The following is a 20,750-nucleotide window of genomic DNA, read 5'->3' on the forward strand; positions in this document are numbered from 1 at the left end:
ATTCACTTAGTAATAAAAGTCAATGTATGTGGTATACATATATATCAACTGAACCAGGTTTTATAAATTGTACCATTTTTAATCTAAGTGTTTCATTCTTTTCCATTATATTTGTATCGTTTTATAACTGCAATAAATGCTTCAGTACATTTCCAAAAAAATGAGTAGGCCTAACCCTCCTTCTTCCTCTTCACATTTTGAGCAACCCCCTCAGGCCTCAGCTTTCAGTCTGTTGAGTGCCCCCTCCCCCTCCGGTAAATAATATTGGCTTCCTAACAGTAACTTTGCCCAGCACAGGGATAGGAATACCCACACTCGGACGTGCTTGTAGACAAAGGGCTGTTCTCCGTGAACCTAACCCAGGGTGCGCCAAGCGGTAAATTGGCAACACAAAACAAAGTGTGAGTCCTCAATCCAAAGAAAATGACACTGTCTGTGGTCAAACGTTAAGGGTGTAGCTTATCGGAATAATACTAATAGGCGCAGAGAATAGAAAGCGAAAGTGGAAGTGCGCCTGCCAGTGTGAGCTATAGGATTATCATGCCAACAAGACACAGTGGACATACGGTTTCACTCTTTTCACACCTTAGGCCTATCCAAATAAAACATATTTTCTATTTCTAGTAAATTCTACACACCTCGATCGATCCCGAAATCGTGATATCGATTAATATTATATTTAGATATAATTTACTATTATCACGAAATTGTCACGTTAATTTGACTTTAAAATTGATATTTTTGCGATAACCGTCTTTTTTTTAGATTGTTTCATTAACAATTGTTCGATGTGCAACGCCGGCGGCCACTGAACAGGTGTGTGCCGTGACAGTCACGGAGATCTTCATGAGTCAGCTAGTTCTCGTTTCGGATATGATCTAATAGACTCTCTAGGATAACGAAAGAAAATGTGCTATATATTTAAATGACGTACTGGTAAAAATTATCGGCATTTTATGACTTTTACGGACACGTTTTAAAAATTTTCAATAGTAGGCTATGTATCTGGAGCGTGAAGCAAACCGCAATCGAATGAATTCTTGAAATTCCTGCAGTGTCCGCCACCGATTGCAGCCTCGTCAGTCGGCCTGTTTACATTTTTACCTTAGGATAAAGGGTTTTTAAATATACTTCCGGGTTTGTTGGGAATAAAACACTAGGACGCCTGGAAGATTTTATCATAATTTCTCATTTCACCTCCAAGAAAACGGCTGGTAGATGATTATATTATAAAAGTCGAGGGATAGAAGACAGCACGGGTGTTTTTAAACATTTAGGTGAGTGTTGAGAGTTTTTTATGTCAGCGCATATGCTCATGGTATAGTAATGCAACGCGCATAGTGTAACACACACAGTGCCGGTTCAGGGGAGTTTGGTCACGTGGGAGAAAGTAATTTGAGTACAGTCGGCAGACACGGCGCGCCGCATCACTGGGTCAAAACAGATGTAAATTTTCCATTAATTTCACCTCTTACTCGTCGAAGACGTAAAGTATTTCGAACAGTTTCGAAGCCTTCTAACATTCTAGGTAATGTGGGAAGCAAATGGAGGGATTCGTGCTGTGAATTCTCCTTAGCCATCTTCCCACGTGTCGTCATTGTACAGAGCTCAGAGCCGCCATCTTGCTCGCGAATGAATTACTGGTGGATAAATACTTGTTCGCAATTTTCTCGCCTTTTCGCGTTAATTTTCTGTAGATGAGAACTGGGACGGTTCTTTCGGATATAAGGGAATTTAGAAGTAGGGTGTAGTGTGAAAACAATTCCGTTAAAATAACAGTTGTCACCGTTTTCGTGGTCAAACTTTTTAGATGTCAAGTGTTCCCGAAGATCAAAGTGACCAGTGTTCATCCCCTCCGAAGAAGAAATTGAAAACTCAAGAAAACGGCAATACGGGTGCTAAGTGTACATCGCAGAATTCTGTCACACCTTCCCCGAACGTGAGTAAATGTGTAGTTTCTAACGCTTGCTTTTTGATTTTCAATGTTTATGAGCAAGAAGGCCGAAGTTTATACAAGGTACATGCGTGCCACACAAAACGAGAACTTTTGCGCAACAGCTAATTGTTCGTGTCCAAAAACAGTATTGGTCTGCTGGTTTACTCCATTGGCCTTTTGCGGCCGAGAGACATTTCTTTTTTAACGGTGCTTTTCTAATGTAAACCGAGCGAAAGTAGTCAACTTTACCATGTTTTCATCCTTCTTTGTAATATGCTGCTGTGGCTGTGATCAAAGGACAGATTTCTTTGTTTGCAGTCGTGTGTCGACTGCAGTTGTGTCGAACGCCGAAAATAGGCATGAGTAGCACGAACCTACACTGCACGGTTTCAAACGTTTAGACCTCAACATTAATTAACACGTAAGACTGACAATGTTTGTTGTAATTAGGACAGTTCACACAAAGTCCGTTACATGCCAATGGCCATTGTTTGCACTCTGTAGGGTCTCACTTTGTAACAAAGGAAAACAAAGACCGGTACAAGATGCTGGTGGATAGCCTTTACAAAGCCATGCCAGTCATCCCCAAAAACAGACACTGACTCATACTCTCTTTTTATACCTCCATGCACTCTTGTAGGTGAATATGTCGGCCAACGGAACAGATGAGATCGATGAGGGCCTATATTCCAGGCAGCTGTAAGTACATTTAATATTACTCACTGTGGTCTTTATGTATACTATACTGTTTACAGTGAGATGCACATTTTATTAGGGCTGTGCGTAAATTACATTGTTTTTCTGCCATAACATGCAAAATTCAGTGTTTATCCACGTTTCTAGATCGCTCGTCTGGAAATTACACATGCAAGAATGACAAAAACACGTCTTCGTTTGCAACTGCTAGTGTTACTATGAGTACTAAAAGATATTAACAGTTCAGACTACAAGCTGCAGCAACAGCCACTATGCAATGCTGATGAACTGTGTGCATTTCAAGCAGAAGTGTCCGATATGACAACTTTGTATCTGCAAGCAACACTATTCATTCATCAGAAATTTAAACACTTGTAGTAGTAGGGAATTTCCAGTCATTATGTTTAAATTTGCCACGAACAGAAGTCGTAGGTGCATTTTTTTTCAAATCACACGAGATATAATTACTAAAATGCAAATTGTGGGAGATGGGTATTCGCTATTATTATGTGAAATCTTCCATCACAAGATGTATATATTTCTGCAGTTACTGATTTAATAATTAAACAATTGATGATAATAATAATAGATGGCATTTCTGGTGAAGTGGTATGAAAATTTGCAAGAAAATCAGATAGACTGTTGAACCCTAATTTTGAGCATACATCTTGCTGGTGATATAATACTTCCTGGGTATTTCTACGAAAAGACTCCCCCTCATTTCTGCCAACTTCTATGAACACAGCCTTCCAAAACTTGTGAAAGTAGACAAGAGGACTAAGGGGCCGTAGATGATTAAAACATGCGCATGGTAAATGCAATTTTTCTGTGTTTAAGGGGGAGGGGGTTTTGCTGTATTTTGCACAAAAATTGCACTACATGTTTTAATATCACAACATCCCGCTCCACACTTTTATGTATCGCAAAATATGTTAAGAGGCCATGTACCAAGCCAGTGCAGCACCGGCACTATATACCCACATTCCTTTGACATACATGTGGTTCAGCATACTAGTAACATAACAATCATTTGGGATACACTCTTTCAATTCATCTCATTCTGTTGGTCGCGTCATTGTCTAGTTGGCGCTGAACAAAAATTGATTTTAGCGGGGGTATGGGGATATGGTAGCATATACGTGATTTCATAGTGACATAATTACCGATTGTAGGTATGCTGATACAGTGTGAGGCTTGGTTGGATTTTCACACTTTCAAACTTCGTTGGAGGGGAGGTTATGATCAAAGCTCTTAGTTTCATTTACCGTTCGCATGTTTAATTATCCACAGCCCTAAGGGCATTTTGGATCATAGAAACTGACCCACATGTCTCTTCATTTAGGTTTGGGAAGCAATGATATGGCAAGGTGGATGGTTATCAGCACCAGAATGAAGGATTTTTTTATTTGCATGTGTCTGATTTTAGAATCTACAGCCCCTGAGTATAATAATTGGCATGCATGATAAAAAGTGCAGAGTAATTTTTCACGTTGAAACAGAAGTAATAGTTCAGGGTTACCAGCGATTGTCTCCTCTTGATGAATATGAAAGTTTGAGCAAAGACAATACATTGAATTATAACACTGATACTTTATTCTGGGTCTAGGTATGTCCTTGGTCATGACGCCATGCGTCGTATGGGTGCATCCAATGTACTTGTGTCTGGAATGAAAGGTCTTGGCATTGAAATTGCCAAAAATGTGGTCCTTGGAGGTGTGAAATCCGTCACTATTCACGATGAGGGAACGGTGGCACTGGCAGACCTATCTTCCCAGTTTTTCCTCCAGAAGGAAGACATCGGAAAGAATCGCAGCGAGGTGACAGAGGCACGTCTGGCAGAGCTTAACTCCTATGTTCCTGTTACTGCACATTCTGGACCTCTCACAGAAGAGTTAATCAGTAAATTCCAGGTGAGCAGCTGTGCCTTTGACATTTTCAAAACTTTTCATGCTCTCAGGTATAGTTGTAAACGCATGGATAATCAAGATGGTGTGGTTCAGCCCATCATCCTTCCTTACTGAACTGTAAATCATCCTGATGTCACCATTGTTCTTACCACTCTGCTGATGCCAGTTGAAGTTGCCATGAACCTTCTGCAAGGTTATCCTCAGAAGCAACAAAATACTAAAATGAATCACTCTAAATGCTCTTTTGAAAGTCTGCAAGCAACATTTTACTCGTCGAACAAACATATTCATTCACAAAATCTCCCTCTCTTGTGAGGTCACATATGGTAGATAACATTTGAAAGATTTTCTGCCTATTCTATGATGTTGTAATCAGTTCTACCCCAAGCGTTATATATATTGTACCAGATACTCATCAATTCCACATCCATGAGTACTGCCATTCTGCAATCTCCCAATCAGTGACATGCAGAAGTCACAGTATGTCCCTAGTACAATATCCCCAGACTTTCCAATGTTACGTGAATGATGCAAACTTGAAGAAATTCCAAGTTCAATGTAAATATCAATGACAACATTTAGGGATTAAGATTTTCAATTGAAGTATTTCCTATGATAATAACTCCTTCCTTGCCTTTAAGCTGCCATCCTGCATAGTTAGTAAAAAGCCGTTGCAAACCAAATCTCATTTTCATTGTCTCAGTGTGTCCCTCATACAAGAACATAAAGTGCTTAGCTCAGCAATTTGAACCAGCTCAAATTTACTTCAGTTGGCTAGCTATTGCATCTGTGATATTACTGAATTTCACAGGATATTAGCCCCTGAAAATCAATGCAATTTCCTCTGACTCAGTGAGATTAGGGTTATCCCTAATTATAAATCTTGATGTGTGAAAGTTGTGTTTCTGCATTTATACTTACAGGTGGTTGTGTTGACTAACTCCTCTTTGGAGTCCCAGTTGAAGATTGGTGATTATTGCCACTCTAAAGGAATCAAGCTGATAGTGGCAGACACCAGGGGTCTCTTTGGACAGATATTCTGTGATTTTGGAGAGCAGTTTGTTGTGACTGACACAACTGGAGAACAGCCCATAAGCAATATGATTGCTTCTGTAACTAAGGTATGAGCCTCTCTACATCATTTGTGTGTCACAGTTGAAATAGTTCAAATTTCTGTGAAAAGTTGCAACAATTTCTGTGTGTACTCAGTAAGCATCAATTTGATGAACTTTCTCTATAATGTACCTATTCTGAAGATATTACAAAAGCGTATGTTTTAGGAGTTTCGTGGAAAAAGTATTTGCACTTTTTTTATAATGTGTAATACAAACATAATGGTGTTGATATTGATGAATGTATTCGTAAGCATTTGATCCAGTTTGCATCTGATGGAAAGTTAGCTTGACAAGTGTAAAAATGCAGGCAGCTTCGTTCATTCCAAAAAATTGAACTATGAATACAATGTGCGCCACAAATGAACATCTTGTATTGTGAAAAGTGAACTTTTAAGGACATGTGGTGAATACACTTATTTCAAAACTATGTCAAAATCTTGTTTGTTTTTATTTGGGCTGAGTGATGTAATGAAATGCATGCCATGAATATCAAGCAGAAGTTAGAATATTTTCATGGGTGTAGTGGAATGTTGTATTAGTGACTATATATCCAGTCTTCAAACATCTTCATTCTTTCTTGTCTCACACAGGATGCTGAAGGCGTTGTGACATGTCTTGATGAAGCTCGTCATAGTTATGAGAGTGGTGACTATGTGACCTTCTCTGAAATTCAGGTTAGTAACAGTAATAAAAAACAGTAGATGAAGGCCTTTGCTTTTGCGCAAAAGAGACAAAAGACATGCTCATTGTATGTGTTTGACTGACATTCCGTATATGGTGGTTTTTCAGTGGACTTGTGTAGTATAGCTGGACTTGTCAAGTTTTATTTGGACTTGAACCAACACAGTTAACCTGCACAGCGTTGTCAGTTATTTAACCCATTGTCAGTGACTTGTCAGCATCAAATTCCATAGATGCGTGCATCCAAGAAGATTTTATCAATGAATTAGAATAAAGTGCAAGTAGTAGATCAAAATGTTTATATGCAAGTTCCTCAGAAATTTAAATGGCACTAACAATATAAGTGTACTGCATGTATTGCTTGATCTGCTACGTCTCCAAATTTACAGTAACCTTAGAAATTGTGAATTTTGAGGAAATTCAGTGGAAATGCAGTCTCTTGTCGTGATGGCAGTGTCAAATGATGAACATAACAATTTGTGTTGCTTTGTATATTCAGGGGATGACCGAACTGAATGAAAGTGAACCCCGTAAAATCAAAGTTCTTGGACCATACACATTCAGCATTGGTGACACGAGTAACTTATCTGATTACGTCAGAGGTGGAATTGTCACACAGGTCAAGATGCCGCAGACAATCTCATTTGTAAGTTGATATTTCTCTTGTTTTGAAATTGTTACCATTTTATGAGTAGATAAGGGTACAAGAAGTTCAGTGGCTCAAAATTGTTGCCCATGGTTAGAAAACCTTTGCTGTCAGATGACAGTGTCACAGTGTAGAATGGGGAGTAAGATTTGACAATGTAGTGTTTTTAAAGCTGCTCACCATGCATAACATTTGAACTATAGATAATCAACTTTTTGAATGTCAAACATTTATTTTACAAGAATCTGTTATAAACACACAGTAGTTGCAGATGAGTAGAGATCAGAATTATCTTAAGCAGAAAATAGCGACCATGTTGCAGTTACATATACTGTGTTAGCGCTGGGTTTGGAAAGCTGTTAGCCACTGTGGCGAATAGTTCAAATTTTTATTAGCCACAGACAAATTTTATTAGCCACACATTTTTACGAAAACAAAGCTTTCTATAGGCCTAATGCTAAAATCTCCAATGTCGGTTGCATGCACAAGAATAAACTATCAACACATCAACCTTGTATCCAATTGTCTTCATTTTAACACTGGAAATTGCTTGATTCTGGACCGCGATGCAAGTCGACACGCAATGTTGAGACCACGATTAAAATGAACTGCAACACGGAAGGTTGGGACCGCGATGCAAATCAACGGCATGACAGCAACACTGAACGTTCGGACTGCGATTAAAATAGAAGTTTGGTTACACCTAATTACATTCCATCAGTACACGTAGTGTCTTTGTCACGTCATACAAGACATCGCGTACATGTGGCACAGACGTTCGGAACGTCATCAAACGACACTTTTACACGTAGTCTTAATTTCGTGTTGTAATTTTTAGATTTTCTTTGTGATTTGCGGGAATTTAGACAGGAAATCTCGTCAAGTATGAGTATCATTGTAAATTAGCAGACATCATTGATATCAGAAAATTCAGTAGAGTTCACCTGTACAAGACGTACGTGCTATGATTTCCTGACATAAATGAAATGTTGTCGTCTAATTGAGCTTTTTAGCTACTATAGACTATAGTCTATAGAAGCTATTGGGATGGGTATTCGTCCGGCGTCCGTCGTCAGTCTGTATGTATGTATGTATGTATGTATGTATGTATGTATGTATGTCCGTTTGTGAGGCGTCCGTCCACTCAAATATCTTGAGAACCGCAGTACTTACTGATTTGATATTTGTTGTGTAGCTGAAAAATATGATTTTGAGAAACTATTTTTTTTAATTTTTTGATATTGTTGAAAATAGGCAAAGTAATCCCAAAAAAGGTGTTTTTGGTAAAAAATCTTCTTCTTCATAACCGCTGGTCAGACAGCTTTGTTATTTGGTATACAGGTCCTTAGGGACAACTCAACTTAGATTTGTTCAAATTGTGATGAAATATGCAAATGTGTATTTTTAAGGAATTTTTTGGTCATTTTTGGTCAAAATCTGACTTACATTGTATGTAGTTGTTGTACTGTATAAACCCTATCAATTCACCCAGAAAAAAATAATTAATATGATTTTAAATAATTGAATTTTAATTAGGAAATCATCAAAGCCAAAATAATTTTAGTGTAGAATTATCAGAAAGTTCAACTTTTTTTGACAGTTCATAGTGAAATGCTTACCATCATGGAGGATTAAAACATATAAAGGCAACTTTCCTGAATCCCAACTTTGACATATTCTGAACGGTCATTTATTGTGCCCTGTATGTTATCTAAAAGAAATTGCTCAAAATAGTCAATAGAGATAGAGATAGAGAAAGTTCTAATTTCCATTTATGGTTGACTTGGTAAGGATAAAATAAAATTACTTTTTGAGGACAAAAATAGAGTGGTCAATTAAAAGAGTGGTCAAAGTGATAGGGTTTTTATGGTAAAGCTTGGCTGTAAGATTCCTCATGTGCTATTTATAGCAATTATGCAATCTGTGTAAACAGTGCAATGAAAGTTACATGATGCCTTATAATGCTTTTGGTGACCTTGAACTTCTTAAGTTTCAAACAATTGTCTCTTCAGTGTGCTTTTTCTGAGTATGTACAGTCTCAACTTATTCAACAGAACTCACTAATACAATGTTAATCAAAGATATCCACCTTCTTCAACAATCCATGTGTCACAAAAGGTTATTCCCTACATAACACAGCAGAGCTCTGTCAACTGTTGAGTTGCTTGTTCTTTCAAAACCGCTGGTCAGACAGCTTTAATATTTGGTTTACAAGTCCCTAGGATGACCTAAGTGAGATAATTTCATACAGTCAGGAAATACTTAATTTTGTATCCATGTCTATAGTAGCTTCAGGGACTTTGGCCCTATGTTTACCTGAAGCTGTCACAAAGATTTCCCTAAACCACATAAATAACTGTATTACAGAAAATCGGTAAATTTAATGCGAGGATACAACGAACTTGAATAGTCCTCGCGTAGAGAAATTAATCGTTTCTTAAAACTTAGACGAATTTCGTATGTTTCTGAAAAAATACTGCAAAATCAACCAAAAAAATCATAACTGAGCATGGATACGCGTACGCCACTGTGTGCCTTCAGACGTACACGTAATTAGATTATAACCTCTCTAATGCACAACAACACGGAACGTCGAGACCGCGATGCAAATCGACAACAACACGGAATGCGTCGTTGGGATGGCGATTTTAATGAACATCAATACGAGACCATGAGGACCGCAATGCAAATCGACTACCATTAAAATAAGACCTCGATAAAAATGTGCAACACGGAACGTCTAGACCACGATGCACATAAATTTCAACACCGAACGTTGTGACCACGATTAAAATGCGTATGTCTGCTGAAGCAAAAGTTTCAATTCTCGCGAGTGTTCGCTTTGCTTGCTGTACACTAGACAAAATGACGTCAAATTTATCGCGAGACTAGCATGACTAGGGCTCGATTGCGTCTGCCTGCATTTTCAGCTCTCGCGATAGTCGTTTATGTGCATGCTGTACACTATGCATGCTATGCAAATGACGTCAAATCTCTCGCGAGACTTGGCTCGATTGCAATTGCGTACGTCGGAGAGAACAATACGGAAGTAGATATAGTTTTTTCGCGAATCGCCGAAAGAGAAGCGCAGATCAACAAAAGACTAAAAAACCCCACGTTTTTGTTTATTTTGCGGAATTTTTTCAACAAAAATCACTTTCGCCACAGTGGCGAATTAGGATCGATTTTTCTTCGCCACTACTGATTTCGATTCGCATTTGCGAACGTGGCGAATGGGCAGCGCGAACACAGCATATAATCATTGAACAACAGGTCATTATTGATGCATAAACTGATTGTTGTTTTGATAGAAATCCTTGCGCGCATCGTTGGCTGAGCCGGATTTTCTGATCACGGACTTCGCCAAGTTTGACAGACCCGGACAGTTACACATTGGATTTCAAGCCCTGCATGAATACATCAAGAAGAACGGCTCTCCACCAAAACCTGGCAACAAGGTAAAAAAAATAATAATCATGGTTGTCACTAGGAGATTTACAACTACTTGAAATGTATCCCATATCTTGTGACCCTTCTAGCTTGATATATAATACTGTCTGTCACAACACCACAGTATGTTGCCATGTTAAGTTACAGAAGCAACCTCAGCCTGGGTCAATCACACATTTTAGGACCATGGACTAATGGAGCATGTGCACACAAACCAAACTTAATGTTGGGGGCTTGCTGTTTCAATTATTGTACATAGAGTCACACTGATTAATACGAGTGATAATCATTAACCATTCAGAACTTGTTCTGAAATGTCTGTTTATTAAAAACTTGTTGGCAATTTAAACTTCAAATGACCTATTCTGGCAATTTATCATATTTAGCGTAAGTTCATATCATCATGTCATCATCTGTGCACTATCCAGACTTTCATCTAGGTGAATAGTTTTGCGGTCAAACACAAAATATTATTATATTATCCACAGTCCTACAGGATGGTAGTGTGTCTGATTGAAACATGTACATAAATTTCTGAGGTGAATATACTACATGGTTTCAGACTTGAAATATCACATGAAGGGTTTAGTAGTAAATGGCAATAATATGATTGCAACACATTAACCTGTAGTAGTATTCAATGTATGGGTATGTGACATGTCATTAAGAATGTTATGTCTGTTGACCGAAATACATTGAACAACATGGAATGAGTTCAAAACTGAAAATTATGGTCAAAAAAATGACAAACGCAATAAGATGATACTGATAATCAATGGAAATCGCTTCTTGTAGGCCGATGCTGAGAAGTTCATTGCCATTGCTAAAGAGATAAATGAGAAAGCCCCGGCTGCAGCAAAACAGGAATCCATTGATGAAAAGCTGATGACCAGTCTTGCCTTCAATGCTGTTGGTGATGTGTGTGCGATGCAGGCAGTCTTTGGTGGTGTTACAGCCCAGGAAGTCATGAAGGTCTGTTGTCTTCTCGTTTCATCCACCAAAATGTATAAAAGAGCCGTTTAATTACTTTCGGTTTCAAATGCACCAGTGTATGTCCCAGTGTTTTGATCTGCTATCCAGTTCTTTTATGGACAAAAGTTTAGCTGTCATGGATATAGTGATTTCAGTTTTAAATGTGTTCTTATAACCAAGCCAATCAATCATTTATATTGTACGTGCAACATGTCTGTCTCACGCAAAGTGCTAATCTTAAATTCATTGTAGCAGTGAGCAAATGTATTAACAAGGAAAGAGAGACGAAATGTTTAATGTTTCTCTCATATTAAAATTAATTGTCAGATAACTTTCAAATTGTTAGATTTATGGCCATCTTTTATTATAGTGTTGTAATTGTGATTCCAAACGTCTATCATTTTACTCACAGAGTCACTCTGAAAATTATTGCCAGTGTAAATGATGTGTGCATGAATTTTAACAGATAGAAACCATACTCATCTTTTTCATAGAGTACCTTTAATGAGAAATGTATTCTAATGACACACTGTTATCAGTGTTTGTGACCTATGGTGAATGTTGTCGTTGTGCTTTAAATCCAGGCATGCAGTGGTAAATTCAACCCCATCTCACAGTGGTTGTACTTTGATGCTCTCGAGTGTCTTCCTGAAGATAATCCAGAATCAATAACGGAAGAAGAGCGTCAACCAGTGAGTGTGACTTACTTCATGTCTATATTACAATGTCTGTCTAGTGAATTTATGATACATTTAATAGCAGTGTAACAAAGGTCCCATCCACAAATACCTTTCGTGTTCCATTAAAGTGACTAACCTGTAATCAGACATAAAGCAAAAACTTGGATCGACTGTTACTGGTAATTCATTACAGTAGAAAAATGGACCAGGCCAGTACGAGTCCACAATATGTCATTTCTCTGATATGTTTATCTTGTGCAGCAAAACAGCAGGTATGATGGTCAGATTGCTGTGTTTGGAAAGTCCTTCCAGAAGAAACTTGGATCACAGAAGTATTTTGTTGTAAGTTTTGGACTCTTTTCTCATTGGTCATTTAATTAGCTCACGCAGAACAAGCCAGTCAATAGGTTTCCATGGGAAAGAAGTGATGAAGAGTTTCAAGGAAGGTCCCTGCTTTCCTTGTTTGCTGATGAAGAAGTGCCTAGTAATACTTAAAGAGCTTCAACAAGGATTTGATCATACACAGGCAGTTTTTAGCAGTGGATGATACAAATTCAGTAGTTTCTTTAGTAACAAACATCCGTCGTTTCAATGCAATTGCCACAAAGACGTGAGATGCCATAATAGGACCCCTTCCCAATCTACTGTGTAAAGGTTCACAATCACCATTGATAACATTGCATTTTGGCCAAATCATGGTGGTGCATCACTCAAGATACTTGTTGAGTCCTTGTGTGAATCGCATAGATATACAATGACTGTAACCACACCAATCGTTTAAGGTAGAATGCGCCTGGGGGACAGATATTTGGACTCTCAAAATTTTACAATTCTTTTCTGATCTACTACGTGTGGGGTTCCTTTTAAAGTTCTTGATGTAAGAAAACTTTTCACAGTCTCAGTTTTTCGAAAATCAAAAATTTTATTTTTCTCCATAGAGTTAACACTGGGATGGCAGCCATTTTGAATTTCAAATATCTGTGAATCTTGGGTAATTCATTTCTCTGGTACCAAACTTTGCACATTTAGCCCCAATTTTTATTCTTGATTTGAAAGGGAATGGTTGACATATTCCTTTTGGAAAGTTTGAGCAAAAGTTTAAGTCTTTCACTTTTGAGGCGCATACTACTTTAAACAAAAGTAACATCATGAAAAGGTGCAACTGTGTGACAAAATGGGATAGTCCTTTTCATTTGCTGATATCTCGTACTTGTAAATATCTTTAAAGGTTGGTGCCGGTGCCATTGGTTGTGAGATGCTGAAGAACTTTGCTATGATGGGACTAGGTTGCTGTGAGGGCGGAAATATCTTTGTCACTGACATGGACAGTATAGAGAAATCTAATCTAAACAGACAGTTTCTCTTTCGACCACACGATGTACAGGTAAGGCAAATTCATAAAAGAAAGAAAGAACATTTGTTGCTAGGTTCAGCACATTTGTAAATTAGCACAAGATTGTATATTTTTAATATTTTTCCACCTTATATCTAAAGTCATCTCGTCAGGAAACAAATTTGGATTTTGGAGTTTTTGGAATGACCTGATTGTTGTGTGTCTGAATGAAGATGAAATTTTAATATGTAATATTTGGGCCTATTTTGGTATTTTTGTCAAAACAACATATTTTCCAGAACTGCTGTCATAATAGCTTTCAAAGGTATTGATAGGTTTCTGATAATGATGTAGTGTGATGTCGAAAATTTTTATGAAATTCACATGTGTAAAAATTTTCAGGGCAATTTTCAAATTGTTTTGTCAAAACATATTTTTGATAATAAGATAGTTCAACAGCTTTTAATATTTAGTTTACACTAAATAGAGGTTGCTGGTTCTGACTTCTTTCTCTTTTGTACAAATGACGATGAAATTTTACGCAGTACTTTTTAGCTCACATTTGGTTTTACCAATGTGAGTTTATCGTATAGGCTGAAGTCGATGGCGTCTGTATGTATGTGTGTATGTATGTACGTACGTACAGTATGTCCGTCAACATCAAAAACACGCAAACCCGCTGCACGTTTCAGCTTGATATTTGGTGTGTGGATGCATCCTGGGCTATAGATGGGATTTTGTTCAAATGAAGTCTGCATTGCTAAAATTATGCAAATGAGCTTACAAAATGTGAAAATGGTTAAGAATTAATAACTCAAGAACCGCTGTTTTGATTGCTTTGAAAATTTGTGTGCAAGTACCTTAGGTGAGCCTTATACAGTTTTATGAATATTGTGCAGATATCCTTAATTTTGTATTTTTGCTGAATTTTTTTGTGATTTTTCTCATTTTCAGTAAAAATTATTTTTCTCTGAAACCGCCAGCCCAATTGTTCTCAAATTTGGGTTGTCTCTTTGCAAGGGTGTTACTCTTCTAATTTGTTGAAATTATGACAAAATTGGGAAAATTACTATTTTTGTGCAATTTTGTCATTTTTGGTCAAAAAATCTTAGACAGTATTTCCTTTTTAAAACCACTGGACAGACAGCTTTCATATCTGGTACACAGACATACAGAGATGACAAAAGTTAGATATGTGGAAATTGTCCTGAAATATAAAAAATTGTATTTTTAAGACAATATTGTCATTTTTGGTCGAGAAAACTTTATCTCAAAATTACTTGTTTGATAGCTTTGTAATTTGGTATAAAGTCCCTTGTTTGATAGCTTTGTAATTTGGTATAAAGTCCGTAAAGATGATATTAGATAAATTTTCTGCTCAAAGTGTTGGGAAACCCCAAAATTTGTATATTTTAGGTACTTTTCTCAGTTTTTGACCTTAAATGACCTACACCAATCCAGGATATGTTGTGAGACAATTTTGAAGGCTGTGAACATAATTTTGTCATATTTGGTACCAATTTGTAGGAAAATTTGATCCAGAAAACAAAGCTGAGGTGATTTTTTTCATTTTTGACCAATTTTTGCAACTTTTCTATGTAAGACATACAAGAACTGATGAGAAATTTGGATCCAGGATAAGTCCAGATGTTGTAATCACCGCCCACAGTGGTAGGCATTTCACTATCTGTAACTAACTTAAGTGCTGTTTACATTAGAATGATAACACTCATGGCATTAATTAAAAATCTCCAAGGTTGTAAATGTACTTCCTGTCATTTGGTCTTATGTAATACCAAGGGGTGGAACATTTGATATTCAGGAGGGGGTAGGGTCTAGAAGATCGATGATGCAGCGTTACTTTTTTACCAGATCCCTTGTGCATTTTTGCCCACTCCTACCTTATCTTTTTTTATCAAGCCTTCTCTATTTTTTGTTGTTGACCTTTGCTTATGTATTTAGGATCTGCTTCTCCCATTGCTATAGAAGTTGATATGCATGTTCCTAAAGATGACCTCCAGTACCTAAGTTTGAGACCTTATTTGCTTTTTAGGGGCCCAAGCCGACCGGCTGGGCCCCTATTGGTTTTATAGGAGTTCAACTTTCTTCTTCTTCTACTTCTTCTTCTTCTTCTTCTTCTTCCGCTCTTTTTTTGTCGACCTAGAACTCAAACACCGCTTACCGCAAACTTCTGAAACTTGCAGGGCTAATAGGAACCTATCAGATCTCGTGCACCTGGGTATACAAATTTCGATTGGTCACATGACCTGGCGGCCATATTGGATTTTCCAAAAACCTAAAAATGGCTTCTCCAGAATACCCAGGGGTCTAGTCGATTTGAAATTTTTTGTAGAGCAAGCATGGCCTAAGGTCTTTAAAATTTGCCAATAAAATCGCGTGCGGTCACGTGACCTTGGCCGCCATATTGGATTTTTGAAAAATACCAATTTAATCTTTAAAAATCTTCTTCTCCAGAACCAAAACACCGATTCGACTGAAATTTCACATATAATATCTTAAGTGTGATCTCTTTCAAATTTGCGAAAGGCGTTTTGATCGGTCACGTGGTTTGGCCGCCATATTGGATTTTAGGAAAATCATGATTTAATATTTAAAAATTTTCTTCTCTAAAACCAACACACCGATTCCAACGAAATTTCACATGTAACATCTTAAGTGTGATCTCTTTAAAGTTTTCGAAAGGCGTTTTGATCGGTCACGTGGTTTGGCCGCCATATTGGATTTTGCTAAAATCGTGATTTAATCTTTGAAAATCTTCTTCTCCAGAACCAACACACTGATTTGACTGAAATTTTGCATAGACCATCTTAAGTGTAATGTCTTTCAAGTTTGCGAAAGGCGTTTTGATTGGTCACGTGGTTTGGCCGCCATATTGGATTTTCTGTAAAATATTAAATTCCAAGTGAAACGTACAGTAACTATTAGATGATGTCCAAAATCCTACTTTCAAGCTCCAATTTTGCACATAGTATCATTAGTTCAAAATTTTTCAACCGTGTTAACCGCTTGGGCCCCGCTAACGCTGCTTGCAGCTTTAATGTTATTCTTGTTTTTCTGGTTTAAATATTTCTTGAATGGACCAATTCAAACCGAATGTGAGCACATAGTGTCCTTGACGGTATTTTTTTTGTAGGAAAAAGTCCAGATGTACCTATTTCAATTATTTCCATATTTAAATTTTGAGGAGCCATCGACTGCTTCAGTTCTAGAAAAAAAAAATTTCTATTACAGTGTATTCTTTATTCGTCATCACAGTCGTATAACACATGGGCTATGAAAGTCTAACTTTGATATGATGAGGTTGTGAGATGTTCCTTGAATACACTACGTTGCTCATTTGCAGAAATTAAAGTCAGAGACGGCAGCAAATGCTGTGAAGAAAATGAACCCAGGCGTCAACATTATCGCCCATCAGGACCGTGTAGGACCAGAAACTGAAAACATTTACAATGACAGCTTCTTTGAAAGTTTAGATGGTGTAGCCAACGCATTGGACAATGTTGATGCAAGTGAGTAAAGCCGGACTTGAAGTGTTAGCACTTCTTATTGATAGCTAGTGCTGCTGTTTGCTAGTCTGAGTAAAATCAGATGTAGGGATAGCCTGTGCCACTTTCTCTTCACTCTGTCCTTTTGATTCCAGTGGTCCCTTGCTTGACATAGCAACAAAGAAACCAGGTAAACACTGCATAAAGGGAAAGTACCAACCATGTATCTTAACCTAATTTTTTTTACAGGTCACCAAGCAAACCTGATCTTATATTCAAACAGATAGTTTCTTGCTGTCATTTCAGTGTTTATAGCTGTATAACTTTCTAATTTTCACTGTATATACCAATACACTCTGTAAACGCTATACATCAATAACAGCAGATGTGCTTACAGTCAGTGCCATTATTCTTCGGTGGGGCAAGTTGGTAATTACCTACCAATTTAGCTAGGGATATTGCAATATACCAAGGGAACTTCCTAAGCCAAACTCTGTTTTCCTATCTGGAGCGGCAAGATGAAATCTAAACAAACACAGCGGGTAACAAACTTTTACAGCCAGCAATGGTGATCTGATAACTGGGATGAACCATTTTCATGTAGGTTCGTTAAAAGGGCACTGGGTTGGGGAATGAAAACTACAAGGAATAAAACACGATAATGAGATCGTATCGTGCCTTGTCTTCTTTTTGACAAATATTACACACAACTAGGTTTGAAAAAGCTGCATGAAGTAACATCATTACAGAACATGGTATTTTGTACAAAAGTTTGAGATCACCCCATGTTCATTGATCTTACAAAAGTTGGTCTTTACTGTGTGGTTCACAGGAGTCTAATTCAAAAGCAATCACCGACTCATAAAAAGTCAACTTTACAGTCCGTCTTGAAAGCTCCATCGAAATTGGAGACAAGATGACAAAATTGTACAAAGCTACATGAAGTTGAAACTATGATAAATATCGCTCAGAGAATAAATGCACAACAGACGGCACTTCAGCATGACATCGCCCATCTCATTCTCAGTACCATTGCCCAAAACATCCTGGAAGGCCACAATCAAAAAGTTTGACATGACCTGCACAACTATTTGCTTAATTTTTTGTGGGTGACGAAACCTTTGATAGCAGCCAGTAAAATATTGACAAAATACTTTATTTAGAATACTTGTACTGTAAAAAACCAGCCGGCAATCAGAACAGTGTTCAACATACTACATGCTGAACTGAGCCACACATACAAAATCACTACCAAAGTTCCCTCTGACCAGCTAAATTACAGAAACATAAAGCGGACAGTGGAGTAAATTTATGGTTCATCCCGGTATCAGATCACCATTGCTGGCTGTAAAAGTTTGTTACCCGCTGTGTTTGTTTAGATTTCATCTTGCCGCTCCAGATAGGAAAACAGAGTTTGGCTTAGGAAGTTCCCTTGGTATATTGCAATATCCCTAGCTAAATTGGTAGGTAATTACCAACTTGCCCCACCGAAGAATAATGGCCTCAACTGTAAGTTTAAATTCTGGTGAAACATTGTGGAATTTGAAGCTCGTCACGCCTAGAGTAGCTCTGTAGTTGAGGCTCCACAGTTTGATTTGACACTTCCATGGAATGAAGTCTGTGCCTCATAACTGAAATTTTTGAAACTCCCCCCCCCCATGCTTCACTCAAGGAAGTGTTAAACTTTTTTCTTCCTTGATCAAGAAAAGGTTAGCATTATGGGTGGTATGGTTGTCTTTCAGGAATGTACATGGACAGGCGTTGTGTCTACTACCGGAAACCACTTCTTGAATCAGGTACACTCGGTACAAAGGGCAATGTGCAAGTCGTTCTGCCAAATCTAACCGAGTCCTACTCCTCCTCACAAGACCCTCCAGAGAAATCTATCCCAATTTGTACATTGAAGAATTTCCCTAATGCTATAGAACACACTCTCCAGTGGGCCAGGGATGAATTTGAAGGATTATTTAGAATGCCTGCAGAAAATGGAAATCAATATATAGGGTGAGTATGTAACCCTTTCACCACCATGGTTTGTCCCAAACCTATCTTTATCTATGGTGAGTGTGGACCTGTTCACAAGGAATCAGGGGTGAACTGGTAAAACAGTAAATGGTAGAGGGAGTGTCCTTGTTGAGAATTTTAGGCTGAGAACTTGTAGAATTCTGTCCTGGCACTGGCAGCAAAGTTGATAACCTGGGTAGCCCTGGACACATCAAAATATAGTTTCATTAACCCTTTTCCTGCCAAGTCGGTGAAAATCCGCTTGAAATTCGGTGTAGCTAGAAGCTGAGCAGCCACGGCCGTTATCCTCCTAAGGCGGTGGAAATCGGGCTCCTTTTTGGTACCCCCTTTCCTGCCTAGTCGACGGAACTACGTGTAGCAAACCCTTGCTCACGCTAGGGGTCGTTCGAGGACAGGTTTTGGGCGAGGAACGGCGTTTGCTCTCGAAATGGGTTCACAGGGAGTCCAAGGACAGGGAAAGGTGCAGAAACCTGTCCGCCAGTCCCCCACACCCGAGGGGGGCTGGTTTTTTTTACCGCTTTTTAGCGGACTTGGCAGGATAGCATGGTGACGTTTTCTGGCGGAGTTGGACGTACTTGGCTGCCTGGCACTATACAGATTGCTGCCGAACTTGACCAACTCGGCAATGCTAATCTAGAAGGCTACCTCTTGCAAACGACTTGGCAGATATGCCGATGGTGCGAGACGAAAGTCACTTATTCAGTTGTGCGTGACTGAAAATGAGAACGTATTTTTGACGGGACGGCTCGACTTGTTCCTCCCATGGAACGGATATGAACGACTCGGAAATACCATTACAAACTGGTGTCCGACGTACTAAGCTGGGCTTCAGCTCTGCAAGTTCAAACCAGGCAACGTCCTTCACTGCCTTGGCCGTGCCATTCAATGGACGTAGCTTTGGATTTTTTATTTATTCCACCGTCCGAAGTACTGGCTCTGGTTTGCAGGCAAACGTATCCTCTTGCTGATGCATTGGTAACTACGTACGCTGTTTGCGTACAGAGAATTCAAAAGGGCACATGAGGTCAATATGTACATGTACGGGGATACCGTCTGCATTTAGCAGGGACTGCTTTTGTTATGCAAACCAGCTAGCAGTACAATATGGCTGCCAGCATGTGGACACGTCGATGGCTAGAACAAGGAAGCATATTGCGTTGCACCCGTGCATCGCAAAAGTGAACTGAAGACTTGGGGGTAGTGACTGGTTATCACTGGTTAGCTGCAGCCCAAGCCATGTCGGTACAAACCCGTACCTGACTGAGGACCACTCGATTAAGTCAGTAATGAACGGTAACACTCGTAAGCCAACTCCCAACTGAGCTGGCAAAACTACGTGAAGCTGTGCTTCAATGGCTCAGCCATGTCGTTAATACAACGGCAAAAACGTAGTTTTTGTGCTACACTGCCAAGTCGTTGGAGGTACGTATTTAATTGACCCTACCCTGGGGAAACAGGACAGGTTTGACGGTGCTGCTGCACCCCTAGCACGACCCTCAGGGTCTCTGACTAACAGACGAGTGAGGTGATGTTTGTGCCTAGCGGACGTACGTAATACTGAAGGAGTTTATTTCCGAAAAAATAAACATGAAACGGCAATAAAATGACGCACTCCCAGGGGCAAACAAAGCCGGTGACCTCAATTTTTTTCTGCAGCAACCCTTGAGCTCCTTCCCCTGTCTACGGGCATGTAGAAATTATCGAAGTCTAACACGTATAAGTACGGCTAAAACTACCCTGAAAATGGGGCGATTTCTGCCAAAATGCCTGGCAGGATAACATGCAGGAGAGCCAATCTTTTGC

At 38.7% G+C, this 20,750-nt stretch overlaps 1 protein-coding gene across 3 annotated transcripts; it reads left to right on the top strand.

Annotated features, from left to right (window-relative positions):
- The first annotated feature begins 1,130 nt into the window (after positions 1-1,130).
- On the top strand, positions 1,131-18,945 carry LOC139135343 (ubiquitin-like modifier-activating enzyme 1). 3 transcript variants are annotated; one of them, XM_070702685.1, is made up of 14 exons: positions 1,131-1,277; positions 1,811-1,939; positions 2,577-2,635; positions 4,239-4,542; positions 5,463-5,660; positions 6,245-6,328; positions 6,835-6,981; positions 10,293-10,439; positions 11,227-11,403; positions 11,988-12,095; positions 12,345-12,425; positions 13,312-13,467; positions 16,781-16,946; positions 18,665-18,945. In XM_070702685.1, exons 2-14 carry the CDS (start codon positions 1,811-1,813, stop codon positions 18,928-18,930), a joined length of 2,022 nt encoding a protein of 673 aa, XP_070558786.1. In that variant the 5' UTR covers positions 1,131-1,277; the 3' UTR covers positions 18,931-18,945. The 3 variants fall into 3 exon arrangements, with proteins under 3 accessions (XP_070558786.1, XP_070558789.1, XP_070558788.1); XM_070702688.1 differs by lacking the exon at positions 1,131-1,277 and adding an exon at positions 1,367-1,446; XM_070702687.1 differs by lacking the exon at positions 1,131-1,277 and adding an exon at positions 1,414-1,528.
- Positions 18,946-20,750: the final 1,805 nt, after the last annotated feature.

The sequence above is a fragment of the Ptychodera flava genome, chromosome 6, assembly GCF_041260155.1.
Source record: "Ptychodera flava strain L36383 chromosome 6, AS_Pfla_20210202, whole genome shotgun sequence".
NCBI lineage: Eukaryota > Metazoa > Hemichordata > Enteropneusta > Ptychoderidae > Ptychodera > Ptychodera flava.